General features: G+C 37.5%; 1 protein-coding gene across 9 annotated transcripts in view; it reads left to right on the top strand.

Moving 5' to 3' along the window:
- The window catches only part of MINDY3 (MINDY lysine 48 deubiquitinase 3), a 61,959-nt gene extending 56,496 nt beyond the window's left edge, over positions 1 to 5,463 (top strand). For all 9 annotated transcript variants that reach the window (XM_026067666.1, XM_026067665.1, XM_026067673.1 and 6 more), the window contains 2 exons: positions 2,514 to 2,585; positions 4,373 to 5,463. In XM_026067666.1, the coding sequence (XP_025923451.1) occupies positions 2,514 to 2,585; positions 4,373 to 4,522 (222 nt within the window). In that variant the 3' untranslated portion in view covers positions 4,523 to 5,463. The remainder of the gene's footprint in view (positions 1 to 2,513; positions 2,586 to 4,372) is intronic.
- The last annotated feature ends 6,220 nt before the right edge of the window (positions 5,464 to 11,683 follow it).

Raw genomic sequence — 11,683 nt, forward strand, 5'->3', positions numbered from 1 at the left:
CCATGGGATTCCTCCAAGTAGGTCCCTGAAGAGGCCAAAGTTTGCTCTCCTGAAGTCCAGGGTTGCGATCCTACTTAGTGCCCTGCCTCTTCCTCACAGGATCCTGAACTCCACCATCTCATGGTCACTGCAGCCAAGGCWGCCCCCRRCCTTCACATCTTCMACCAGTCCTTCTTTGTTTGTTAGTACGAGGTCCAGCAGCACACCTCTCCTTGTTGGCTCTTCCACGACCTGTGTCAAGAAGTTGTCACCAATGCTCTGCAGGAACCTCYRGGACTSTYTGWGCCTWGCTGTGTTGTCTTTCCAGCAGATATCAGGGTGGTTGAAGTCCCCCATGAGAACCAGGGCCTGGGATCGTGAGGCTGCTTTCAGTTGTCTGTATACATCATTAAGAGATGATTCAGCATCTAGACAAAAAGACAGGAGTTGTAGTGTTTGTTTTCTTGGATTTAAAGAATTAGGTCTGCATCTTATTTGTCAACTCTTTCTTCTTCCTTTCATTTCTATATCCAGAAGTGGATACATCTTTACAATAGGATATAATCTTATTTCTTACAATGATTTTAAACTTGCAAGCCTGTAAGACTGCTGTGCTTAATTTTAGGCCCCAGATGCTTAGATTGGAGCTTAGAAGGCCAAAGTACATCCTCCATAATTGGCTGCGCCTGAACCATCCAGTACTGAGGGCCCCAGATAGCTGGAGGAGGAAACACCCATTGTATGTGGGGTTGCTGTGCCCTGCTGCCTCTGTTTCCTATTCCTGAATGGATCATCAACTGAATAAGGGGAAATAAGGAAGCATAGTGGAGTCATTGGCAGATCCCTGCCTTAGTCACCTAGAGAGTGGTGGTGGAGGAACTCTTTAGCTCTTGTAAAGTTGGAGGCCCCAAGTCAAGGCCTGTCCGTCAAGCACAAATTCACTGTTGTGCGTGCTTACCTACCACTGCCTTCTGCTTGTGCTGCTGAACCTTTGCTAGCTCTGATACAAAACATGGAAAGTGTTTCTGCCTTAGAGTACAGTCTGAACCATCAACACGTTCAGAACTGGGAGCTGCCAGAATCAATTCATGAATTGATGCTGAGGGCATGGATATGTGTCAAATCCATCTGTACTCTCTGGATCAGATAGCAGGAGCCCTTCCCCATATTGAGACTTAGTTCAGAATTCTTTCCGGACGTGAGAGTCTTCAGAAATGAAGAAAGATTGATATCTTTAAAATACTATGAGGAAAAAGAGGATGCCAATGATGGTTGGAATTGTTGATGTTCCCCTTTATACAATGTTTGAACACCTACCTAGCACTTGGGAGATCCAGATTCAATTCCTCCTTTGCTGAGGATATTCAAATTCAAATTTTCACTCTTCTAGAAAGTACTAAACACCAGCTTGAAGGAAAGAAGGGACCTCAGCTTTCCTTTTTGAAGCTGTTGGCTTTGAAGAAAAATACTCAAAGATCATTTAGGCTGAGAGAGCAAGCATGATTCTTTAGTGCTTAGGACAGTCACGTGTAGAGGGGGAATCCTGAATTCCCCTGTATACACTTTTTTTGGAAAAAGTTACTGCACAGAAGTCAACATCTGGGACAGGAACTGGAAACCAACACTTAACCTTTAGGGTGAGCATGCCTTCATCAGGAAAAAGAATGTGCGCTCTTTTTCCTTCCCAGGATAGTTTTATCTATCCTTGCGAAGCAACTTCTGTAAGTTAGTTGCCCCTTACCTTTTTCTTCTGTACCCTCCCTGCACTGAATAGTCTAGCTTGCTGTCTGAGACCCATAGCAAGATAAGGTTTTTGAATCCCTCCAAGCAGAAGAGAAAAATGAATGAGGGCTTTTTGTATTCTCATGAGTGTACTGTAACCTGAGCAGATCTCTCCTCACTCCAGCCTTTACCCTCCAGTTTTTAAAAAAGGGATAAGCTTTTGTTTGGAGCCTGGTCCAGGAGGTATAAAAGAGATGGTATAACAGTTAATTTGTGTATCCTAATTCAGCTAAATGCAAAGCTTTTCAGGCCTTTTTAGGACTAAAGCATTTAAACACCTGGAATGTTTAAGTTTGACAACTGCAGTATTTCTGCTGTTAAGCAGCAGCTGAACAGGTGTTTTCAGAATTAGTTTAGTTAGGCAGATGTAAATTTACTAAGATGTAAATTACTCTAGCTCTGAAATGGAGGGTGGAGGATTGAATTTGGTCCTTAGTAAATATTTAACTTAGTAGCGTCCAAGCAGTTGGTCGTACATACACATAACTGAGGCTACTACTTAAGGTATCCGACTTGAATAACTAGGACAGATTCTACATGTGCAGTGGTTAAGTTATAATTTAAAGTGTCCAGACAAGCACTGAAAATCACAACTTGTTCTTGAAAATCTGGGGAAAGAAATTATACTTTTTTTACAATCTGCTTGTAAAGCTTCCCGCTTAAATGCTTCTGTGTAGTTGTAAAGACAAGAAAGACACTTATCAAGACACAGTGTATATATTACATGAAATTAACTGCCTTCTTTCTACTAGGACTCTAGGGTTTCAGAGTCATTCACTGTTTACCATTACAATGGACTGAAGCAGTCTAACTATAATGAAAAGGTAAGATTTGAGAAACGTAAATCTAGCCTTAGATAACAATTAGTGTGCAAAACTGACTCCCTGTATTGACATGTAAAACTGGCCATAATTGCAGGTAAAGTACTTTTACTTGAAACTGGCTTTTTACAAAATTATTCTTTGAATATTTTTCTTCCAAAATTATACATTTGGATTGGAAACTGCCATGTGCTCCTGATCCTATTTTCGTTCATATACTGGATCGGTTGGCTGGACTACATCTCTTAAGCTATGCTTTTTCAATAGAGCAGTTAGTTCATCCATGAGAAGTGGGATCTAAACTATAGACAACGGAGATGTAACACAGACAAACTGTAACTTCTGTAAGTAACTATACATCTGAATTGAGATGTTTGGAATTTTTTGTGAAGTATTTTTAGTATTCCAAACTCGCTTCAAAATCAAGATTTTTTTGGAAGCACTTAGTTGGGGACAAAAAAAAACATTTGCAGTGTCAGTTTTCTTGGGGGATATACGTGACACATTATGACCACTTCTAAACCAGTTCTGAATAAACACTTAGTAGAAGAGTATAAGGAATTAATAGACATAGGGAACAAAGAAATGACTAGAAGTGGGAAAACTCTTCCAGAAAATGTGTATATTCAGTCATCAGAATAGCTTGGAGTTATGAAGTCATTACAGTTACCACTGTGAAATATCCAGCAGCTTTGTATACCAAAACATAAGCAAAAACATTCCAAGAGGCATTTATTTTTAATATTCAACATACATACATAACACAAAATTTAAACAAAGGCTTGTTTTCAGGGAATTCTGTCTACACTATTTTAAATGTTGCTTTATGAATGGAACTACTGGAAACATAAGTTTAATTTTGTGGAGGATTCATTACATAAAGTTAAGTCCAAGGTACAATTTCTGTACTGTACCTTTTGGTCTGCTTTAGGTGAAAACAGTTCAAACATCTTGGTCTTAAATTTGGTCATCTAAACAAGTTGTCTGGTCTCCAGCAATGCTGAGTAACTGTACATTCTGAAATTACATCCTGTGCTTCACATCAGCTATGGTATATGAATACATGAAATTAACGTTCATTTAATTTTTTGGTCTTCTGCTTTATTAAAACTTCCATGCAGTTATTTTTCTTAACCTTTCTTTTGTTCTGCCCTCTGTGCATGTTCACTCTCTTTCCAGTTACATGAAAATTAAAAGAAAAAAAAAATCAGTAATTTTTTTTAACTTCTAGTAGTAGTTGCCTGTGCAAAAAGTCCATCACTTTTGTAATTATGAAGTCCAAATTGAGACATTTATTGCACTAAAAATATTTATTTCGAAACCATGCATTTCACAGACATGCAAAAACTTTTTTTCTGTTTTTTTTTTCCTAAAGCACAGTCTATCATAGGGAAATACTTTTTAGACATTAATCAATAATTTTTACATTGTTTTTTCTGACAAGCAGAAATGCAAATTGAAGTTAGATGATCCATTGTCACAGAATTTGTGCATTGGATTTTCTAGATTTTTTTTCCAATTTTGGCCTTTACAATCCATTCATGTAAACCTTCGAGTGGATATGGCCTGATCAGGATTTTCAGGTAGTAGAATATAAAAGATTAGGTTACTTAGATTTCATGTTTCATTTTATTAAAAAAAAAAAAAGAAAATGTGTAAAACTTTATGAACTTGATTTTTGATGTAAAAAATGTTTTATAACAAGTGCTTCCTAACCATGTGAAAATAGTCATCTCATCTTAGAGATTTTAAACAAACATAGGCTGACATAATTGGGTTTATTTTGACAGGTCATGTATGTAGAAGGCACAGCAGTTGTTATGGGTTTTGAAGAACCAATGCTACAGACTGATGACACTCCTGTAAAACGGTGCTTGCAAACCAAATGGCCATATATAGAATTACTCTGGACCACAGATCGATCTCCTTCCTTAAACTGATGCATTTCATATATAAACAACATACTACTATCAAATGCTTGAATGGGGATATAAGAGTTGGTATTTGCTTGGAAAGTGGTATACTTTGACTGTGTGAAGTTATACACTGGTATCATTAACAAATTGTAAATACTGATTACAAACACTTTTTCAGTGTTAATTGGAATATTTAATTTTTTAATCAGATTGATTTCTATTATAATAGTTTGTCTCTTTTGGCCGCTGTAGTACAGTTAATGTGAGTTATCTTAAAAAAAAAAAAAAAAACACTTATAAAGTCTTAAAAATATTTTGCCATCTCATGAAGATTTGAAAAATGTCTGATATTGCAGAATTTGCATATTAGATGTCAGATCTTTAAAACATAAAACATATTCAGCTTCCTCTGAATCATATAGGCATGTTTTATTATTTATACAATATTGGCTTACATTACAGTACCATAATTTGTGGACTAGACTGGCCTTTGCACTGAAAATGTTTAAATGAGTTTAGACTTTCTGCAATTTTTCCTAAAATCCAGTTTTACCTAAAGAGCTTGCACAATGTGATATAAATAAGATACAGTTCTAGGACTATTACTAAGTATAATTCATAAATATTCTTTCTTGGCAGTTGTATATTGCTGTGGCTTAGTTATCAGGCATGATAAAAGTTAATACAAAATCTGAAGAAAAAATAGATGTATTAATATTTATTTGAATTTGTATAAAAGAAATGTAAAAAAACAACAGCAGAAAGAATTTCTTGTTCTATAATCTTTAAACTGTTCAAATTTATAATATTGCCAAATACCTCTTCTTAATATGTCCAAACAGCAGTGTAAGCCAGCTTTATTGTATGTGTTAAGTGCATGAGAACATCTGTTATTACATTATTATATTCCTTTATTTATTATCAACTTGTTAGTCCTGAAATAAAATCTTTTCCTTGACTCATGATGTAGTGTTTTAAGTTTGCTTTTGGTCTGACTTGTTCACTGCCTCTTTTATATGATGAAAGGGACCTTGGGTTTAGCAATGACAGTTTTGGAAATGAACACGTCAGGAAAAGAAAAAAGAACAAAAAATAATTTCTTGTATCTTAACTGTGAATGCAGGGCTTATATTAATGCTAGCAAGGCTGAGAATTCGCATTCAGGTTTATGTACTTTTTAAAAAAACTTTCATTTTATGTGCAAATAATAGTATGAGACTGGAATGACCATGATGCAGGAAAACAAACTGCCTTGGTCAAAATGAGCTATGTAGTGGAGATAATAAACCACTGTTTGAGAATTTGCACTGTAAATTATATGGTAATGGTAGAAAGAAAACATAATCCTTTGCATATCACTTGCAAATATCTCCTCTGCAAGACTGTAGAATATATCTACTGTATTTACATCTGGAAATGGGTGAACAGTATAGTTTCAGTCATTACTTGTTTAAAAATATAACTCCTGAAATTACCATGACCATTACTGAATACAAAACTGATAGTAGTGTATCTTATATTTAAGATTTTTTCCTAAAAAAAAAAAAAAATTCCTTTGCAGATAACAATAATTTGAAAAGGTTTCTTAATTCATGTTATCTGACTCACTTCACTTAGAACACAAGTATTCTATCTGACTGTGTGGGCCTGGAGTTAAAAGACTTATGCAACAGTAGTACTGCTAGACAAAAGTATCACAGAATGGTTGAGATTGGAAGGCACCTCTGGAGATCATCTAGTCCAACCCCCCTGCTCAAGTAGGGTCACCTAGAGCACGTTGCCCAGGACCATGTCCAGATGGCTTTTGAATATCTCCAAGGGTGGAGACTCCACAACCTCTCTGGGCAACCTGTTCCAGTGCTCCATCACCCTCATGGTAAAAAAGATTTTTCTTACATTCAGATGGAACTTCCTGTGTTTCAGTTTTTGCCCATTGCCTCTTGTCCTGTCACTGGACACCACTGAAAAGAGTCTGGCCCTGTCTTCTTTACACCGTCCCATCACATATTTATACATATTGATAAGATCTGCTCCCTGCCAACCCCCCACAACCTTCTCTTCTCCAGGCTGAACAGGCCCAGCTCTCTCAGCCTTTCCACATAAGAGGAAGGCTGAGAGAGCTCCAGTCCCTTAATCATCTTAGTAGCCCTTTGCTGCAGTTGCTCCCATAGTTCCATGTCTCTCTTGTATTGGGGAGCCCAGAACTAGACACAGCACTTCAGATGTGGTCTCACCAGGGCTGAGTAGAGGGGGAGGATTGCCTCCCTTGACCTGCTGGTAATGCTCTTCCTAATGCAGCCCAGGTTACCACTGGCCTTTTTGGCCACAAGGGCACATTACTGGCTCGTGTCCAACTTGTTGTCCGCCAGGACCTCCAGGGCCTTCTCTGCAAAGCTGCCTTCCAGCTGGTCACCCTTCCTGCCCTGTGTTTAGATCTTCCCCTGCAACATCCCAACTGTTCCACCCTTTGGGGTCTCATGCACCAAGCAGCCAGTCTATGTTTTCATGAAAATGGGAGATTGGCTTGTTAGGTTTCGTTTTACTTTGATTTTATGTGATTAAATTAGTTAATATTTACAAACCAAGAAAAATAGTATTTGCATGAGATTACCTCTTGAAAGGAAACATTTTTCTAGAGGCTATAAATTTAGGTTGCTAGATGACTTAGTCTGCTCCTTCTCAAATTAGCTTTAATGCTTTTCATATATGAATTACTTCTGATAAGATTTTTAACTTGGACAGTGTTCATAGAGGTAAGGCTCAAAGCTGAATGCTGAGTATAGTTTGTCAGCATGTCATCTTGAATTCATATCCCAGTAGCTAGGGCTTGGGGGAAGAAGAAGGTCTTGTATTAGTAAAATTACTAGTCCAAGGGAATCTAGCAAAGTTTAAAAGTACAACTTAATGAATTTGTTCTTAACTGAACTGGCCAGAAGCAAAAATCGTCAGGCTTTTAATTCCCAAACAGAGGAGAGCCAGCACATAGGTGAAACACAGAAATGAGTCCCGTAATGAACTAGGCCACACTCCAATCCCTTGTTGCTCTTTGACTTGTATACTGGCTAAAATTCATCCTTTTCAGTTGGAAGGTACAAGCAGGTGCTCAGATTCAGAAGCTGCCAATACCATAGCTGATAAGAAATTCATGCTCCTTTTAAAGCATGGTCACATTGTCCTTTAACACTTTTGCTTCACAATCATATCCAGCTAATCAGTACAAAATACTGTCTGTGCAATGGCTCCAATTACAGTTCAGGAGAAGGCCTCCTTACCACAGAAACATAACTAGGAAATAACTAAAGCAAATAGGTAAGCTTTCCTCTGCGGATTGGACACCTGGGCTTCATTACTGAAGTGTTTTGAAAGGATTTATGGCCATTAATTTTAACAAGATTTATGATGTTAAAATCTGATGTGATGCTTTGAAATATTCTCCCTCTGCTAGCAGACAGATTAGTAGATAATGGCATTAATAAGATTAAAGCTTTTGTAAATAGAGCCTTCTATGAGATATTAATCTTTAAGTTTTACATTGGCAAAAATTTCGGTAGAAGCTTTGATTCATTGATTTTTAAGGTTGAAAAGACCGTACTGATCTGTTAACCTCACCCACTGCATATAATATAAGATGTATAAATTCACTCTGAGAATCTTGCATTTTGTCTATATAAATTATTTGGTTCCATATCTGACCTTCCAGTTATTCTGTAGGATAAATAGGTGTACAATGACTTTTGGACTCTAAGGCTAAATGTTCTTCTAAATGTTCTCTGTCCTGGCTCCAAGTCAGTTTCCAGAGCTTATTAAAACTTTTTGGTTCAATATTCACAGCCAATATTCAAAGTATCAGGGCCTGGATATGAGAGCCCAAACTTCAGTCTGTGAACAGCTGGGACAGCTGCTTACCTCTTGAACAATGCAGATCACAAAGTTTGGTCCAAAGAGTTTTAAACTCTGGGGAGACCAAGATGCTTCCAAAGATCAGAACAGTCTAGGATATTTAGGAAAACACTGTAAAACCTTCTTGAAAATATCTTTTTTTACCATCAGAACAATGTTCACAACACTAGCCTCCCTTTCTGAAACAAAAAGAAAAAATCAACAACGAATACGAAAATTAAAAAGCATCCTCCCAAAGAAAGTTTCTACCAGCGTCAAATACTCCAAGTCCACAATGGACTTTGATTTAGGTATGAAAATTATTTGGTAACAGATGCTACACTGATGGACAGGATCCTGAAAAAGAACCCGAGAAAAGGTGCACTGTATCTATTGAGATTTTTAATGAAGAAGTGACTAGCTCAAATCTGGAGATGCTAAGTACAGCTTGGATGTTTGTTCTGCAACAGATAATGACACTTCATTCTCCTAGTATACTTAGATACAGACATACTCTGGTTTGTGAAATATCTAGTGAAACAGGCTATACAGGCATTACAATCGAGACTCTGCAGCCCAGAGCAGCTGGGGAAGGATCTAGTGAGCCAGCACCAAAGCATGGCATTTTGGGTTGGACTGTGGTAGAACTGCAGAGCTTGTGCTGAGATCTAATGGGGCTGGGTGCTGGGAGAAAAAAAAGGAAAGACAGTTATTGCTGAAATTAGACAAAACAGAAATGAAGACAGAAACGCCATCGTACTTTAGTTTAGTAAAAACATACATGGTACTTTTTAGACTGTGTCTTTGGAGTTAAAGAACTCAAGCTATATGAGAAAAATATAGGCAAACAAAACAACAAAATATTTTGGTTTTCTGAATTCATTATTGGTGAGTATTTAGGAAACCAATGAAATAGCTCTAGCCTGCCAAGTGCACTTCTATATTGCTTTTTCAGCATCTCCTAAGGAGCCTTCTCCATATACAGAGATCCTAGCCCTGCTGTTATCGAGTAGATCAGGAGAAATGATTCAGTGTGTTGTTAATCTTCACTTCTAAGAATATATCATTTTAATTATTTGTCTGCTTTAGAGATGCAACAAGTAGATATTTCAGTTATCAGCTTTAACTGATTTGGAATATAGACAATACCCTATAGCCACTTCTCTCTTTCTTCTTACTTGAAGAAAATAAAGGAAAAGGACTGTAGTATGTTAACACCTTGGGGGCAAGAGAAGCTTGAAAAAGATTTCCTTCTTTTCATTCCTTCCTGCCCACCATACAGGTTTTAGCACTGATAACAATTTGGAGTAGTTCTTACTTTCCTTTTTAAATTTAGTTCAGACAAACCAGGTTCAGTGATACTTATTCCAAACTGAAAACACAAGGTCAAGAGGAGGTTAGAACTACCTGTGTTACTGCTATGCCTCTTCTATCTTTCTATGCATGTGAACACTCACTAATCTGCAGCTGTGCTAATTACTGAATTTCTAACTCTGTTATGGATAGATCTGTGTGAGATGGATACAGCATCAGTATATGTTGCCTTTTATTTCCCTGTGTACCACAGGTCTGGTGTGTTATCTGAGCAGTTCTCTGAGCCTCAGTGACCTTACTTGTGAAACAGAGTATTGAATCTCACTTTTATTATGCTAAATAAGAGGCATTATTATTACGTAGCATAATTCAGTATTTACTATAGCTGAATTTCTATTCATATAGCAGTATGGTGTACAACTTTCAAAAGCCTTCAGTTGCCTTGAAACTGCATCCCCTTTAAGAGTAGGAGTTAAGCTCAGAAGTCATTAAAGCACTTCTGAATTTATTATTGGCATTTATCTCTAAGTGATACTTGTTCAATGTAAAATAACCAAAAAAAATGCCAATGGTTATGTTTCATTCTAATAGGAAGAGTAAAGCAGATACTTTTATAAGGCTAGCAGAATTAAGGAATATTACAAGCATGTGGGGAAAGCTAGGAGTCATACAGTTAATGCTGAAAATAAAATAAACACACTTTTCCATTTCAGAGAACAGGAATGTCAGTCTTATCAGAGTAAATCTTGCCATAAAGCATTTTTGTAGGTGTGCTCTACCATATTTATAATGGGCTGCATTCTGAATGTTCTCTAGTCTTCTGATTTTTTGCTGATATTTTTTGGACATATATGTATTGTAAATGCTGAAAAACAATCCTTTTTTTCTTTCCTAATTGAGTTGATTCAATAGAAATTAAAATGTTTTTTCCCTTTTCTTCCTATCTTTGAGTTGGTCAGAAAAAATAACACTGTTCCCTCATGATGTAGGTTTGATGTCTCATTTAGCCTTGTAGGGGAAGGGAGCATTTCAGGCAGATGCAGTTTTAACATACTCTTAACAAAAACAACTACTACACTATTGTGGGGCTAGCAGTGGGGGTAGAACAATTGAAGGGAGTTATACAACTTCACTGTCTTGTCATTACTTTTATGAAGAAATTGTAAGAGGAGCTTTGTAAAAGCTCCATTCAATGCATCTTGAAACAAAATAGTACTGCTCAACTCTGTGGGAAAGGGGGCATGACACCTGCTTTTGCATAAGGACTTGTGGTAACAGCATATAGTAATGTTTTCCTCTGCGAGCATGTAAAGTATTCCCTTCAGCACAATTAAAGTTTATGTAGTCAGGCGAGCACTAAGAGAAGTTTACAGAGGAAAGCATTTCCTAATGTGCTCTGAACTGTGTGGTTCCATTTACATCTTTCCTGTGGTTAAAGAGTTTTTTTTTTTAAATAAGCAAAGATCTTTTTCCATTTCTGCTGCCTCTGGATAATAGACATGCTAGCAGTCATGTAACAATCTGACGAATGTCTAATTTTCACAAGTGTTTCTTTTCTATGTACTTTTACTTCCTAAAAGGAAATTTTCAAATATCATACTTATAAGTTCAAACTCCTGAAGTGCTGGAAGTAGAGAGAGATTCATGTAGCAACCTCCAGCCACTCTCTTGTGAGCATGGCCCTGCAAACGTTGTTCTCAGGTAACTCTGCTGGGCCACATTACAAGGTTTTCCTAGTTCACATGTATTTCTCCCAGCTTGTTTGGTGGATTTTCTTAATAAGACCAGTCGGTTTCCCCAGATACAGCCTAGTATTCTTCAGTGCTGTAAAACTGACCCCTGTAACTCAGCATCCCACCAGCCAGGCCAGGGGCCGCAGCGCCGGACTGCCCCAGTATTTCCCTATTTGCCACAAGCTTTCTCCCCCTCCAGAGCGCTCAGTGTCCGGCCCCTCACCCAAACTGGGTGGCTCAAAGGCTTCGGCGCCGCCGG

This window comes from Apteryx rowi, unplaced genomic scaffold (genome assembly GCF_003343035.1).
Source record: "Apteryx rowi isolate R43461 unplaced genomic scaffold, aptRow1 scaffold_260, whole genome shotgun sequence".
NCBI classification, from domain to species: domain Eukaryota; kingdom Metazoa; phylum Chordata; class Aves; order Apterygiformes; family Apterygidae; genus Apteryx; species Apteryx rowi.